At 43.8% G+C, this 17,405-nt stretch overlaps 2 protein-coding genes across 2 annotated transcripts in view; both read right to left on the bottom strand.

Annotated features, from left to right (window-relative positions):
• Nucleotides 1-14,200: 14,200 nt before the first annotated feature.
• On the bottom strand, nucleotides 14,201-17,148 carry LOC122531676. The gene is made up of 2 exons (XM_043659782.1): nucleotides 15,227-17,148; nucleotides 14,201-15,187 (listed from the first exon to the last, which is right to left on the bottom strand). Exons 1-2 carry the CDS (start codon nucleotides 16,806-16,808, stop codon nucleotides 14,814-14,816), a joined length of 1,956 nt encoding a protein of 651 aa, XP_043515717.1. The 5' UTR covers nucleotides 16,809-17,148; the 3' UTR covers nucleotides 14,201-14,813.
• The window catches only part of LOC122531689, a 9,260-nt gene continuing 8,784 nt past the window's right edge, over nucleotides 16,930-17,405 (bottom strand). Inside the window, exon 13 of the mRNA XM_043659808.1 lies at nucleotides 16,930-17,252. Within this exon, the coding sequence (XP_043515743.1) occupies nucleotides 17,151-17,252 (102 nt within the window). The 3' untranslated portion in view covers nucleotides 16,930-17,150. The remainder of the gene's footprint in view (nucleotides 17,253-17,405) is intronic.

Below are 17,405 nucleotides of genomic sequence, written 5' to 3'. Positions count from 1 at the left end.
TCAGGAAAGAAAAAAGAGAAAAAAGAAATACCAAGTTTATTTAAAATAACAGAAAATTTCACTCTGAAAGCTGCCTTTAAAATGTAAAAATTTTTAAACCACGTATTAGTAAGTGGAAATTCTGGAACTCCCTGGCATATACAAATTTGTTTCCAGAGCCAGGTTTGCTGCATCCCCGACGAAAAATAAAATGCAATGTTACGCGCGATCGTGATTCACGAATCATTCGCGTGATTTATCACTTTAATTCAAAACATTGTTGCTTTGTTAGAGAGTACATCATGCAAGTTAGCCAGGCAATAGAGTGCTCGACGACTCGTGGTCCTCCGGTTTTATTTGCCCGTGTCCTGTTTCGCGTGTGTTTGCTGAGTAACTACGAAATTTCTCGGTTCGTTTCGTAGACACTAGAACAATTTCGTATATGGACGGAAACGTGGTCGACCGGTTGGGCATGGAATCATGGTGCAATAAGTATTTCAGAGTTGTGCCGTGCGGTCCTTGAAACCACTCGAGTGCACCAGAAACAAGGGAAAAGACTAAAAGACGAAAAGGAGGGAGAGAGAGAGAGAGAGAGAACAGAGAAACCTGATTTCCGCGGCATAGACCCCGGGAGCAAGTGTTACGTGAAATAATGCAAAAGGCGGCTTTCTTTACATTTTACATGGATGAACACGACCACCTGCAGGCACCGTTCTCTCGCATTGGCCGCGTTTGCACCCGAGAGGCTAAGGAATGAATGGCTGTGTGACAGGAGTCGTAAAGTACGAGCGCCCATTTTTACCAGATCGATAGAATCGGCAACGAGTTAACCTGCAATAATGAGGAGAAACGAAAGTCAGAACTCGGCAATACTCTCAGCTCTAACGAACGATCCGCCAGCGGATGCCGATCGCATAAAATCCAAGTTATTCAGTGCCATTGGGCTCGAATCGATTTGCATTCGTTTTTGAGATTTTACGATTAACGTGGACAGAGGTTGAAATCCTTTCAATGGATAATTAATATAATCACGCCGTTTGATCGGGCGGCTGTTGTTCGCGCTTAACCCATAACTTTGCCGCGAAATCGGTATCGAATTTTATCTCCGATACAACTGGAACAATGAGATCTGTAATTACGATCACGTTTATTGGACCGTCGATATTTGCGCGTTTGCAGGAAATCGTGAGTCATCGAAATGTATACGTACATCTACAGACACGGTGTGTGATACGCGAGAACGCGTAAGTTTATTTATTGCTATCAGGCGATACATTATAGCCATACATTTGAATCATCGCTCTCCTCGACATTTTAATTTACGAAACTGCGGTGCAAGCCTTCCACGAAGGCCATCGAAGATTTCAAAATTTCTTATCCACCCTCCTTAATACCGCGTGTAATTGGATCGCTTGATACTCAGGTCTTTACCGTCACGATTATTTCGCTGTCTCACGCACGTAACGCGATTCACCTAGTTCTATAAGTCGAGAGCCGCACGCCTCCCTTTGGAACAGTAAGGGTAAACGGATAACATCTAATCCTTTAGTTTTACCTTTGATAATGGTCGCCAGCGCCGAATAAATCCAGCGGAAGCTACCGCTATCGAGGTACTATCAACTTCGAACGTTAACGCCAGTGCTCGTTCTTCCGCCCTAGACCCGCTGATTATCTCTTACACTTCACTTCTGAACAATGAGCCGCTCGCCTCCGTATCGCGTAGACCTCGTATCCTTGAACTTTGCGCTCCACGTCGTTCAGAGGCTTTCGGCAAGGGCCATTTGCGTGCTTCTCGCTAATTGCCGGAGCAAGGTGACGTATTTTAAGGAACGTAAACGTACGACGTATCTAGAAATGCCGGTCTCACCATTTCGAGGACTCGAGGGGGCTCCTACGAGGACGAGTTCCGCGCGTTCTTCACGTCTCTTCTCTCCTTTTATCGCGTGTGCTCACCGCCGTCGCCCTCCCGTCCCCGACAGCGACGATTTCGTCGCTTCCGGCGTACCTCGTCCTCCTTTTCCGCCTCTCGTCTCAGATTCTTCGTTCTCTCTCTTTCTCTCTGTCTGTCTCTTTTCTTCTCAGGTTCCATTATCATCGGCCAACAATGTCGATGAAAAAGCTTGGTTTTCCATGAACTTCTATCTCCTCTTCCCGAGATTATCGGCGCTGACACCCTCGCCGTGAAATTGTAGCTGACCGGTTCACCAATCATCCGTTCGCGATACACTCACGGTGCCATTAGCACGACACCTCTCGTTTCCTCGATTCACTGTCATCCCAGTGGCTTCTTCCCCTCTCGCGTTTGACCTTAAGCCGCGATACTCCCCGCGGAGCCGGCTCGCCGGGTAATTAGGAACTGGATCGAACGATGCAAGTTTAAATGAAATTAGAATTGATTCAGCTGCTGGTGTTCCGTCGGAATAATTAAGTCGAGAGGTAGTCGTACGAGATTCACCCCGCTAACCAAAAATCCAAGTTCTTTCCCAGTCATTTTAATGTGAACTTAATTTCCTCCCGACTTTCGTAAAGTGAAATGTGTTGAGAGAATGCTCGAATGTACGAGGGTGGTTTTCTTCTCGCCGATTTTCTTTTTATTTTTTAATAAAACATCAAAATATAAGGAAAAACTAATTTTGTTAATTTTAAATTAAATTCAAAGATTAAATTTTTTATTAATTCTATTAAATTTTATTAATTTTTATTGAATGAAAATTAAAGTTTCATCAGAGAAACTAATTTCATTAATTTTAAATTAAATACGTGATTTTTTTCATTCTGTTTTTGAAATGTCGATCGCTGGAGCGTTCGCAAATTAATAAGAAAAAATAATACAAATTTACGGATTTATTTTAGCAGGAAGTGATTTTTGACCCACCCTTATACCTTTCACTAACCTTTAAATTTTAAATAATGTTGAAATACAGAACCCAGTGACGTAAATTGAGCGAAAAACAGTTGACTGTTGATGGATCAAACAACGTCGATCAACGTCGACTCTCGTTGCTCCTACGTATCTATCCTCACGTTTTTACGCTGTCTGCAATTTTTCCTCTCCTCGGAAGTTCTCGTTCTCGAACGAAAATATCAAGAGATGCGTGAGTTGCTTTAGTAGCTGGTTTCTTTTGCAAGTACACGTCATGTTTTGGACGTGTTTCCGACAGTTTGAAGTTTCTTTCTGGCCACGGCGCTCGTGAAGAATTCTCACGCAACGTTCTTTCAGGACTTTCTTTCCTCGTTCAAACTGCTTGGAAGGCCGTTCGAACAGCTTCTTAACTTTAGGTCGGCCCTTTGTTGAAGTCTCGTCGCGACGTAGTAAACTAGAAATTTGTGGACGTTGTGTTTAACGGGCGTCAGCTTCGAGGCTGGCGAACGATTTTAGGTGCCGGTGCATGAGGTAGGCTGGGAAATATGCGTCTCTTGTAAACACTCGAGCGTCTCTTTGGGAGGATGCTACGAGGGCTCTCGCGTCGCGTTTGACAGCATCTTAAACCTGGCTGAGCGAGGATTTAGGGTTAAAACGTCTGCGGATAACTGCTTATCACAGGCTTATGCTTAGAGGATCATAATCCGCACTGATTGGAAGCTTCGAACAACATCGTTCGAACTTCTCAACCGAAAATGTTGTCGCGGATCTTTTGAAATTTTTGTTCGATCGGAAGAGAGAGAAATTAAATTGCTTGGAACAACGTGAGCGGGAAACGTTTGTTCGTAGATTCGTTAATTATACTATGAACAATTCCATTCCGTTGTGACTAACATGACAGAAGTGCAGAATAGCTTTGAAACGTTTATTTCAGACAGTGATTACGAACGAAACGAGAAATTGAATTTGATACGAGAATTTTTCCTAGTTACTTGCGATTGAAGATTTTTAAAGCGAAGATTTTTAAAGCGATATCTCTCTAGTATGAGATGTTTTAAAATGTAAAAGGAAGATGCCAGGAACGAACAATTTAATCGTGGCTTAACGACCTTAACGTGCACTGTGATATGCTAATAACCTATATTGGAAACCGTACACGCGTAAAAGTTATCAATTATCAATTAGACGTATGGCTACCGCGTAACGCGGTATAGATTCGCGTAGAACGTTCGCGTATCGACGTGATTGTGAAACGTGCATGTACACACGTATGTACGTACGTATAGCAAGCTCGTTCTCGAAGCTAATTTCACAGAGTTGAGCAACAAGCTCAACGGCGTTGTGCATAGATGTCCGATAAAAGGTATTGAACATTTATTTGTAGCTTTGAACGCGAGCTTTGCCGCTGCATCTGTCGCGACGATGAAAGGATCGACTGTTTATCGCACATCTCGCTTTAAATATCTCGGCTATGTCCGTTACACATTGATTGGAAAATATTTCACGGTTCGCCTCTCTTTTCCTTCGTGCGTGCTGTCGCTCTTTTTTTTTTTTTTTTTTTTTTTTTCAAAGACACGATCGATCCGATCCCGTTACCGATAAACAATAATCTTTCGTTCGAGCTCGTTTACCAGCACGCGGTGTTTCAATCGTTTCAATAATAAATAGACGTTCAATTCTACGTCGTACATTGCGAGATCACATGCGTCTCATCGCAATATAAGTGGAGAACGTTTCATTTGTATGTAAAATCGAGATGCTCCTCTACTTCACTGTCTGTTTCACTTTCGAAAATCCAATTTTGCTCGTATAAGCCGCGGACAATTCGATTCGATTCGATCCGACGGCTCCGTGACGCCGTCGCGGCGTACGTCTACACGCGATAGGCAACGTTATTCGAAAGATATCGCGGCTTTTTCTCCCCACCGTTGGCCATTTTTGAAGTTAGTCTCTGCACCGTCAATGGCGGCGCATATTTCAACGCGGCGGCGGTGCACTCCATCGTCGAGTGCGAAGACGGACTGAACTGTAGTCGGAAAATCGATGGGAAATGATATCGGGAAGAAATAAGGTATTCCCGGCTCTATTACTAGAATTTAATGAAATTCTCGGATATTCCCCGAAGCCGCGTTCCTTTTTCTCTTTTTTTTCTTCTCTCTCTCTCTCTCTCTCTCTCTCTCTCTCTCTCTCTCTCTCTTTCGCTGCCGCGTCGAGACAGGAGCATCAGTCGAAAAACGACGACCGAACTGTGTATCGATTTCTCCGTGTGGACGCTAACGAGAACTTTTTCGTCGGTTTTTTGTCATTAGCCACGTCACTGAAGCGACAGTTCTCGTGCGCCGGGAGAGAAAGAAATCGGCCCTCCGCTCGTGAAAACGAGAATTTCAAATACCTAGAAAATACGTAGGGAGGCCGGAGGAAAGACGTGATAAAAGGAAGGAAGCCGCGAGGAGGAGCTTTGACTTGGCCGACGCCAAGTCGAAGCTTTTTGCCCGAAAATTTTGTACACGTACATACATGGTTGCGATGCACGCCGGTTTAACGTGGCCATGGTAACAAGAGGACGAATTACCCACTTTCGAAAATCATGAATAATGTATTCTCCTGTGGTATAACTCGAGTAAACTACAGTGAAATAGCCATCGAAAGCGGGCTAACGCGAGTTCGAAACGATTCTGACAGAGCTCGGCCAGTCTCAGCCATTTATGGCAACAATATCTGTCGTAGTGTGTTTCGAGTATCACGTGCGTTGAATAATTTTGTGAAAAACTAAGCCACCGGACAAATATGATAAACAGAATAACGAATTATGAAAACAGAATAGAATAGAAATATGAAAACAGAATACGAAAATAATAGAATAACGAAACAAAATGTCGCGTACGTACGAAACGTATATTTTACCAAACCCTGAAAACTCTACCGTGGTATAGAACGAGAAGATACGAAAGAAGAATATTTGACAACGAAGTAGCGAGTCCAAAGAATGATTGAAATAATGTAGAAAAAAGACAATGCAAAATTAAATCCACGTAGTTTGTAATAAATAGTTTATTTAAATGTAATTAAGGAAAACTGAATAAATCCAAATATGACGATGACAAAGAGATATTAAGTTCTCTCACGACTCGCTACTCTCTACTGTTAAAAATTTTAATTTTCATCCTTAAAATTTCATCCTTAAAACCTTTGTACGCATGTCAAACACTCACAGACACACACAATCGTACGCTCGAATTTTTCAAATTTCTCTTACGACTCAACGGCGATTAGACAAACAGTTCCAAGTTTGGTTTTTTTCACCATGACGATCAGATACTATCGCAGCAAATGATAGTTGCCTCGTTCTTGGACTACGCATTTCAGGAAGAAATTCGAGAAAAACGAGACTTCCTCACGCCACGATAATTAGCCTATTATACACCGTTGTAGTATAATTCGACTTGTAATGCATTTGAAGCCGCAAAGAAACGGCAGAGCGATGAAAAGGAAAGTAGAGTGGTCAAACACTAATTGTAAGCGGTCAAGATGATTACGCGCGAGCACAATAACGCTTTGAACAGCGGCGAATGTTCCATTCATCGAAGAGAACACTATAAGCTCGTCGGCGTAGCTTTAATTCCCCAAGATTTCCAGCATACCGATGCACGTTGACGTGTGCATCGCGCGGCGGCCACACAAAGCGTTCCGGGATGCATGCGGAGTCTGACCGGGCTGACGCTCGCAGTATTCTCCTTTTAGCGAAATATTTCGGCCGGATATCGGACCATGCTCGTTATTTCATTCGTTTGCGCGTGTCATACGGGCTAACAATTGGACAACGAGACGAAAATCACGCCGCCGAAATTGGGCCAGGTCACACAGGACACGTTAAGGAGAGCCGGCGAAATTTTTAATGAAAGAGAACGGCGCGATTGGAGCGTGAGAATGAAATGTTGCGACTTGCGCTCGATGTGAAGAGTAGGAAAAAAAAAAGAGAGACGTGCGTACATTAATCTCTAGATATGAAAAATTTAAAAGAAGAAAAACGATTTATGAGTAATTATTACGAATATAATTAATCTCGTTCTGGTTCACTTTGTTTCATTTTTGATCCATTTCCCGGAAATTTTCATCTCTCACACACACACACACACACACATATCTCATTACACGATTCGTTTCGTTCGTTAAGAGGCTTTCGCGAATTTATATCTGATAACTTCTTGCACGATGCCCTGAGACTCATAACTCGCTAAATTGGTTCGCATTGCATTTCGGATCTCTTCGCAAGAGAGTCGCAATTTGTTTCTTCAACGACTAAAAAGCTTGCCTCCGGCAAGTAATACCTTTTACTTCGTCTCTAGCTTCTCGATTATACGGCTTGAGTCTCACTTCTGACGACTCTGACGAGTCGAGATCTCTTTAAGCTCAAACACGTGGCGATTCCTCGAAAGACTTTGAACGGCCCTTCTATTTATTTGTAAATGGAACGAACAACAGGAAACGAAAGCCAGGGGCCGACTTTGATCGTCTCGGCGTCTCGAAGCTTTTTGTATCTTTCATACCGTATTTATTAATCTTTAAAAAAAAAAAAGAAACAGAAAAAAAAACCAAAGAAATTAGAATCTTACGGGCATCGGTAAAATTCCGAATTGTTCTCTCGAAGATCGCACAATAACGGTGAAACAATAATCCGTGTTTATTATTAAATTGAGAATTGACAATGGAACACGAGTGTTGTTCGGAAAACTTGAAATTGCTCTCTGGCGAGCTTTCAATAACCAATTCCATCTAAACTTGTTACCAAAGGTGTTTCCGATCAAACGAGCGTGTCGCGTGCGTGATGTCTGTTTGAAAGAAAGCAAACAAAGAAAAAGAAAAAAGAAAGCGTTTTTGAATTACTTTATTGAAAAGCATCAAGTCTCTCACTCATGCATTCCTCCCTGTCGAATTTTCCTCGCCAATTGAGTCGAAAAGCCTGACACGTACCGTTTTCCTTTTTCTTTTATCTTTTACTTCCCGAGGGAAATTCGCACCTTGTTTTTTTTTTTTTTTTTTTTTGGCTTTCGAATAATGCACGCTTCGCAAATGCAACATTTTTCGTTTGATAAGCGGCGCAAGAAGATAGCGGAAACTGTTTGTTGACAGCTCGCGATGAAATACGCTTGAGGTTTAAAGGAAAAAGCGACGCGATCTTTAATCTGAATAAATTCTAGATAAAATTAAACCCCTTTTATATGTTCTGATAAAAGTCCATCTTTGAATTTAAATACTACCATTATATGTCTTGACAAATGGGGGATGCATTGAGAAATAAAAAGAGCATAAATTCTCATCTCAGCAACTTTTTCTTATAATCTTTCAAAGAATTTGCAACGTTCAAACAAACTATCTTCTTCCCGGGGAAAATTGCGCAAATATTATTTTTCTACCAAGTTTCTCGTATCTTTGGAGAGCAACGTCTCTTAACACGTTGATCGCCGAGCGCAAATCAAATAAGTTTCTTGCCAGGCCACGAATCCTTAGGTGTCCTACTATTTTTACGCTTTTTTTTTTATGTTCTTGTTTTTTATTCTGCTTTTGTTTTTTATTTCTTTTTGTTGATGTACGCGCTTCGGTGTTAGCTTGTCAAATTAGAAGTTTTTACGCGCTTTTTGCATTCCCCAAATGTAGACTAGAAATTTAGAGAATTTGCAACGAGGCTCCTAAATCCCGTAATGTTTCGCAACGTATCGCAAATAACAATCACAGTATTATGTATCTTCATGTAAATAATGCAATTCGAAATAACACTACTTCGAAATAATTCAAAAAATTGACTATATCATTATTACATCGTTATTTGATATCGAATTCAATTTGTTATTTTAAAAATGATTCGCTCATTTTTTTTTACTAAATATTTCTTCTATTATCTACTAAATATTTCCTTTATTCATCTGCTAAATATTTCTTGCCTTGGGATTTAAAAGTAAGATCGCCGCCCAATAGAAGTTTGACTGTGAAGTGGTGGATCAACCTGTTAAAATGAGAATAGATCACGGTTCCTAATAAAACCGGAAATTCATCAAGAACGTAGTTTCGCGTTCTCCAGGGTGAAGTATCTCATTGGATTTTCGAAACTAGCTGAAACTGTTCCGCTGAAACGCAACGCAGAAATACTATTGCGCTGCCGCGTGCTATAGTTTGCTGTCGGGGCCGCTCGAGTGCGTTGTAATTTCCCCGAGAAAAAATTTTCCCGCTGAAAGCTTCGAGTCGAATTACTCTCGTGACGCTGGTAGTTCACTCGTCATAGTTATGATGGAATCAAGAGCGGTCAGGCGCTCCTGTTCGCGAGCTTCAATCGACGTACTTCTCTTTAAAGCACGCCTTTTCTCCCCCAATTGATGTTGGAATTTACGTTTAATTCCCAAAACTTGTTAATCGAAACGGAACGTCCGAGCTTTTTTTCGCCAGCTACTATCGGCCAAGAGAATTTAAAGAAAGGCTGCACCGAAATGTTTAACCCTTTGCTCTCGACAAACTTTTTCTGTATCGTCTATCAGTAATTTATTTACGAAGCGTCACTTTAAATGAAACGATATAACAGAAATTGGAAATGATCATTCAAATGGTATTTAATACGAAATTTTGTTGATTATATCTTTCTAATGCGTGATATCGTTTAAATTTGAAGCAATCATCAACCTATGCAGTTACTAGGGTTTGTTAGAATATACATAATTTCGATGTCTCCGGAAAAATAATGTCATCGTTTTTCAAACTTTCGTAAGAATAGCTGGACGCTTTGACAAATATTAAATTTGATGACTATTTAAGCTTCAACGCCCGAGAGGCTTTCATCTTGGAGTGGGAAACGATCAATTTTGAATATTTTCAAGTACCTCCTCGCAATAGTTTTCGTCCCCGAAAGCATCCCCGAGATGCATTTTTGCTCGAGAGAACTTCAACGCGTGAATCAACCGCACTTTAAAACGCGACGGTAAAACCTTTTCTAGGAGGGAAAATATTTTGAGGACCGCCGTTACGAAGATACTGGCATCGCGACGTTGATTCTGACTCTCGACGTCTCCCTTCGTTTCTTCAAACCACGTTTTATTTTCATTTTCTGCCGCGACGATTTAATAACAATGTCACATTCGTTTCACAGCGTAGTCGGTCTAATCAGAAAGTATACGCGCGCGATTCTGGTTTCGTTATCTCTTGAAATTTATGGAGTGCAAAGCGGAGTTGTTGTTGATAATGCAGTGAAACCACGGCCGAAGTGGAATGAGAATATTTTGCATTACATGGCAAAATCTCGCGAATACTAATCTCACGAAGGCTGGCGTTACAACGCGGATTTACTAGGCGGACTTAACAAATTGATTTAAGTTGGGTAAAGGGTGTGGAAATGTAGGTTAGGAATTACGTCGAACCGTTGAATATGTATTCTTCTTAAAAAAAAAGAGCATTCTCTCGTTTACATGAAAATTGTTAAGTGAATTTATGATCTAAATTATGAAAAAAACGCATGTAGAGAACTTGATTTATTAAACGAGTCATCAGAATTTCAGATTACAGAAAACTAGAGATATGAAAGGATTCATTTGGAAAAACTTATTTACAAGATAACCGTGTTTTTCGAACTTGAAAATGCAAGTCGCGTAGACTTGCACACGCAGTGGTTTTTATCGTAAGTTGAACGCCATTATTTCCACGTTAAGTGCTTAAACAAATTTCCAGTCGCATCGACAGGATACTTATAAGATTGCGATCGTGCATCGTCGTTCCGTTCAAACGACTGTGTACGATAAGCTCGTTGAAACTTCATCTTAAAATCGCTTATCAATTATCGATGTAGAAATCACTCAGTTTCATCCTAGAAAAAAAAAAAAAAAAGAAAAGCTGAAAGTGGAATCAACGCTTATTGTTCAGAAATTCCAAAAGCAGAGGTTCACTTTAGCTAAATTTTAGCTAAAATTCAGAACGTACACGCTACATAAATTTTCAGCAACATTTTCCAAAGTTTCGCTCTCGTAACAGTCAAAATCTAGACAGAAATTCGCATCTCGTCTCTATTAGCGAGATGGGCATTGAATTGGCGCAATCAGTTCGCAACTCAAACACTAACGAGGGCAATTTAAGAACGATATCTCAATCTGCACGAGAAAATCATGCAAATGGCTTGACCCGTGACTCTGTTGTACAAATTGTGTTATTCATCAAGTTCCATTAATAGGCCGTGAATGTTTATGCATAATTCTTTTTTTTTGCATCACCCATCAAACACCGCAAGCGATTACCATACGATTACGTACACGAAGGCCACAGGTGAAATGTATTATTTATGTTTCTTTGACTTATATCTCAATTTTAACGTTCTTTACATTTCAGATATTTAGGATGAAATATCCTTGTCGCCTTCTCGATTGCTTTCCACAAATGCACAAACATTCGCAGCCCGTTCATTATGTCGTTTCGTCAATCTTCCCTGCTTGAACCACTGTTGTTGTTTTGGTCTTTTTTTCTTTTTCTTTTTTTTTTTTCTTTTTGTTTTCATTATCACCAACGATTTCCTGTATCCCTGCAATGAGTGACGTATCGCGATAATCGAGAATCGCGGTGGAAGTCGAGCACTCTCGAATTCGTCGACGGATCCCTCGAGCTAGGCATTTGGTCGTGCTGTCGAAGCGCCTCGAAGCGATTTCCGGCCGTGATTTGCCCAACGGATGGAAGTTCGATTTTATTGTCACCGGAGGTATATTTTAGCATTATACCAGCGGTAATATTCCGCCGGCTGGCCCGCTGTAAATGCGGTATTTACGTCGCCGGCTATCACTGGATTCGCTCGGTGCTCTTCTAAACGATTGATATTCCGCTGGGAGCCTGGCACCGAAGAATATTATTTGTCCTGATACAGTGGCTCGGTGGTGGTAAATACCCGAACGAAATGGCAATATCATCGTGTTACGGATGGCCCTTGCCACGGCCAATATCCGAGGCCGAGGGCAGACGCACGGGGCTCGCTCCAACACTTCGTAACCGTTTGAAAAACCGATCGTGAACCTTTCGGACAGAAGGCTTCCCGCTCTCCTTCTTTCCCCCTTTTTTCCTCCTCTTTTTTAACGTATTCCGAGTGCGTCTCCTGGCAAGGGATTTTAATTGAAAATTCGAAGCGGAGTCGCACGAATGTCGAGCTTTGTTCTTTATCCGACAAATCCGACGTGATCGGATTGCTCGGTGGCCGTCGAACGGTTCCCGTCCCAAAGTTTCAGCCTCTCGACGACTGTCTACGGCCCGGCATGGGTTTGATTGAGCCGTCGAATCGATTAAACCAACCGCCAGGCGAATTCAACCCTAAAGGGAACGAGGATCGATCCGTTCCCGTTATATTTAGGATATCCTTGTTCGAGTTGTTGCGAGTATCGGTAATCGTTCGAGCGGCGGCAGCCACCGATGGTTGGACGTTAATTGAAATTAACGATCTCGGGGATAAGGGGGAGTAGATCGTGTAACATCCGGAGAGTAGATCTGGCTGAACGTTGCTCTATAATGTGCCGTGAGAACGTTCGGCGTGGAACGTTCGGATGTTAGAGTTCTGCTCTTCTATAGCCTCGACCTCTCTCTCTCTCTCTCTCTATCTATCTATCTCTCTCTCTCGTTGTCACACACGGTGAACGCAGTATCGATCGATAAACCTGCTGCTGCCCCGTGCCCCTTCGCGAGATGCGAATTGCGAGCTGTGCAGTCACGCGAGCTTCTCGGATGATCTCGACGGCAATGCTCGATGAATCGAGGAAAGATGCTCTCTAGCGGAAAAAAGATGCGGAACTAACGTGATTCCATCGCGTTAAGAGCAGCCACCGTGCGACGTAAATGAAATTTTGGCTCGTGGCCTTTCCTCGATCGTACCTAGCCTCGGATCGATCGCTCGTTAAGTGCTTGAGCCCTTTCGTAAAACGCGAAATGACGTTTCTTTTTAATCTCGTTCGAAAAACGTTCGAACGTGTGTGCAACTTTTTGCAAAAACGAGAGAGACTCGAATCGTACCGTTGTCGAGCGTTTTCTCGAACGAAGAATGAATACCCTTTGCCGGGCTATATATATACACGTATACAAAGAAACAAAGCTTCGAAGATCTTCAGGGATCGCGAGTATCGTGTACCGAGGCGAAGATAAACTTTATCAGAACGAGAGTTCGCGAATCTGGTCGGCAAGTTTGCTACGAGGGAGCCTCGTAACCTGCGCTATAGGGAAATTAATTTGCTCGGCTGCGGATCTCAACTTCGACCTTTGTACCATCCGTCGCGTGGAACGATAGGAAAGGATAGAGAACTACGAGGGGATGAAAGTGATTCACACACAGGAGAGCGATATCAACGCGTTTGTAAGCGTTCTCGCCAGATTGCTTTACTTTTCTTTATTCTCTCTCTCTTCTTTTTTTTTGTCTTTTTTCTTTCGTATGTATATATATATATATATATATTTTTTGTCGTTTTTTAGTCGTTTTCGAGTCCTCTCAGCAACGTGTTACACCTTGAAAAAAGAGGCTTACGATAGGTAGACATAAGTAGCGTTAAATCGTTAGGTTAATGTTTAATCAATTAGACAAATATATATATGTATATGTACTGCACCTCGCGTACCCGCGATACGCGACGCGTTTTTAGGCACTTTAGAACGTTACGTACGCGGTGCTAAATACCGTAACATGCTTAGCCCCTACTTTGCTCCATCGATAAGACATTATCTGCGACATTCTTCTTTCTATTATCGTGCACTATCGTTTCCACGCCGTGTCATTCTGGCACATACCCGTCTAGCGATCCGTAAACATCTTCCTTGGAAGCTCGTCGAAAGTTCTGATTGCTGAATGTTCCCCGCTGCGACACGATCCCCTCCTACGCGCTCTCGTTTCGCGCGAACCTTTCGCGGCGTCTCGGCGGTTTTGCACGCAGGTAGCACCTTTATCGGTAATAATTCTCGTATCGATCTCGGTATGAGAAAGGGGAAAATAGTTCGAGAAAATATAACAAAAGGAAAAAAAAAGCAAAGAAATTGGGAAAAGTCTGTCCCCGTTTCGCGTCGTCGTTGTCAAATGAACGAATCGTATGGTATCTCTTCCTAACGGTTAAACTTCTTCCCCCCACCCCCCGTGTTGCAAGCGTATCGCGAGTGTAGAGAAACATAATTACGAATCGTAAGCATTGCGATTATCACAGACATCAGCTGCAGCTTCTGGACGTTTATGGTTGCAAATCATAGGTTCTTCGTGGTCGGAAGTCTCTGGATCAGGACGACCTTGTTCCGCCCCTCTCTTCCCTCTCTCACCCCCGCGATATCCAAGACCAGTTTCGCTAGACGTGGGAGATCTCACTAGAAGAAGACGTAATCGATCGGTCACGACGGTTGCTCTTTTATCATCGACAATTAGAAGACTGTAGACAGGAAACACTTATGATAAACGTTGGAAGTTTCAGTTAATACAGATCCAGTAATAAGTAACACAGATATCGGTATTCGATCAGTATTTCTCGGTTATCGACGTTTCGTCTTGCCAACGAATTCTGATGCTGATCGATAAAGTGGAACGAACGTCCCGCTATGTTATTCGGCTATCGCTATATGTCTACGTTGGACGATCCGAATCGGATCGTACGTTAACGACGGATTGACGGCGGTAGTGCAACGGCTAATCACATTCAGAAGGCTAAAGAGTCTAGAGTTAGACCGATGCAGTCCTACGTGTTTCTACGACATTGATAAAAAAAACGGATCGCTCGGTTTCGCTAAAACGGTAGCACGGTTTTGTCTCGACGGGAATCTGGTCTTGGATGGGGAGCGTCACGTTTCGGAACCAAATACGTTTCGAACTGGAATGCGACGGAAAAAAATAAGTGTTAGTTAGTGCCGTTTAACGATCCCATTCTTACGCGACATCTCGGTGGGTGCTACTAGGTTCTACGAAAGGTTCCTCGTGCCGGACGAGAACCGTTCGCGAATAGCGTTATTGCAGTAGGCCGCTTCTGTCGTAGCTGACCGACCTGAACGCGTCTTCGACCAGGTCCGTCAGACATCTGACTGCTTGCAACAGAGCCGCGAGGAGAAGAGACAGTGAAAGAGAGATCAGTTTGCTAGGCACTAACGCGTTCTCCGAGGAACTTTGACTTCTGCTCGATATCTTCTTCCTCTTCCTCTTGTCGGAACTTTTACCGCCGGACTCTTTCTCCTTTTCCTGGACCTTCTCCGCGGACGCTGCGCCGCGCCTCGTTCGGTTCGGTGATCTCTCGCGCGCACGCGACGCAACCTCTTTCGAAACTTTCGGTCTCTTTTGCTCGTTCGCGGTGCCCGACACGGTGAAACCGCACCGATTCGATGAAACCGACTCGAGTTTCCCGCGAAGATCCTCCGTCCAACGTTTCTCGTTAATGGTCGATCGTTTCTTATTCCTCAGGGACTTGTTCCGCGGTGTTTGCAGCATTTCCTCCGACCTCGCTTTCCCGCTCAGATCCGGAAAGTTCCCGTTCGCCGACTCGAACAGCAGATTCTGCAGCGAGCTCTTGCCAGTCTCGCGTTTGTCGGCAGAGTCCAAGTTCGAGAACGTCGAATTCTCGTCCAAGGAGTTCGTCCTGCTGTGACACTTGTTGCGGCAGAACAGCTTCTTTTCAGCGCACGTGGTGTTCAGATTGTAGTCGATGGTCGTTGGCTCTACGGGCTCTGACAAGCTCAGTCTGATGTTCTCCTTGGTCTCCTCGAGAACGATTCTTCTCGGCAAAGTTTTGTTCAGACTATTGGGAATAAAGTTCATGGCTTTCTCGTTGCAATTCGGATCGACAGCTTCCTCGCGGAAAACGGTCGAACCGTCTACGCAGTCAGTGTTGGAACGATCGTCCGCCGATCCTGATTGGTTGTTCTCTTCCACGTTGGTCGTGTCGGATGACTCTTCGTTGGAAGCGTCGAACGCGCCAGCACCAGCGTCGTCGTCTTCGTTGTCGTTGTCTTTCACCGTTATGTTCTGACTTATCCAAACTTTCTCCTCTTCCTCTTCCTCCTCCTCCTCTTCCTCCTCTTCTTCTTCATCGTCGTCCTCTTCCTCGTCCTCGTCGTCGAATCTCAGGGTCGAAGGTTTCCTTTTGTTTATCACAGGAACGATACCATCAGCGTACAGAAGGTCCTGGACCTCGTAAAGACTCTTCTCGATGCTCGGACTTTTGTACAAAAGGTTTCTCAATTCCGGTATGTCGAGGTCCTGCACGTGAAGCAAATTCTGCTCGATATTCAGGAGGCTCTCCTCTATCTGCACGAGACACTGTTCGATGTCGCAGGCTGGCTCAGAGTTTAGGTCGCTCTTTTCCTCGGAACGATCGTTCCTGGCCGGTTCGTCGTCACCGGCGTGCCCGACATTCGCCGATTTCTGCTTCTGATCCTCCAACAGGCGATTACTCGCGTTCAAGTGCTCCCTCCAAGTCTCGATCGGCCAGCATGCCGTCTGCAGCAGTTCCCTTTGTTGCGTCTGACTGTCGTAAAACACTCTGTAGTTACTGTGACTATTGGCCACCTCGTAATTTATCTGCTGTTTGATGTCCCAACCCAGCTGATCGGCCTCCGCGTTCTCTCTGATACCTCGCTCCCTGTTCTCCGACGACACGCTGTGATCACCGTGGCTATTGGCCACGGAGTAACTAGCCATTTCCTCCCGATTGATCTCCAGATAGTTCCTGACAGCCAGCTCCGAGTACAACTCGCTGTACCTAGTGTGACTGCTCGATTCTTTGTACGCGTTGCCGTGGCTATTGGCCATCGGATAGGTGGTACTAAGATCGAAGTCCTCCCGAAGTCTTCGCGAGATCACTCTCGCTCTGCTGTAAATGGAAGATTCGTCTTTACCGTGGCTGTCGGCGTCGTCGTTCTCGTCGTCGACTTCCGTCGCACCCTCCGGGTAAGGAATTTCCTGCGTTTCCTCGGGCACGACGACACCGGACTCCAGGCAGGAATCGTCCATCAGTATGTAACCGTCCAATACGTTCTCGTCCAAATCGATCCAATTTCTCGTACGATCCTCGCCCCGTTTTTGCCCGTGTTCTGCTGCGTCGTCCTGTTCGTTCGCCTGTTTTCGTCGTTCGCGTATCGGTGGATCGTGCACGTGTATTTGCACCGGGCAGAGGACGTCGGTTCTCCCCTCGACGTCGCAGGAAGGCGCTGGCGGCGTGGTCGCCACCAGCGGCGCCACTTCATCCAAAAGGGGTTCGCGGGATTCACGGTACCTGTAACCGGGACACGGGGTGTTCACTGGTGAATGCGAGAGGAGATTGACGTAGCCACCGGCGCCTCTGCCTATGAGCGATCAGGTGATCGTTGTTGTGTCTCGACTGTGTCCCATCGCGGAGTCTTGGCTCTCGTTCAGCGCGTCGTTGCTCAGTCTAGTTCGATTGAGGGTGTATACAACCTGTACGAACAAATTTATATCGAATTCGCGGAATGATCGACGAGTTGGGACGGTAAATGACGAATGAATAAGGAAATATATATATATATATATATATATATATATATATATATATATATATATATATATATATATATATATATATATATATAT

Source organism: Frieseomelitta varia, unplaced genomic scaffold (assembly GCF_011392965.1).
Source record: "Frieseomelitta varia isolate USP_RPSP 00005682 unplaced genomic scaffold, Fvar_1.2 scaffold_411, whole genome shotgun sequence".
Lineage (NCBI taxonomy): Eukaryota > Metazoa > Arthropoda > Insecta > Hymenoptera > Apidae > Frieseomelitta > Frieseomelitta varia.
This window is presented reverse-complemented; position numbering and strand designations above follow the sequence as displayed.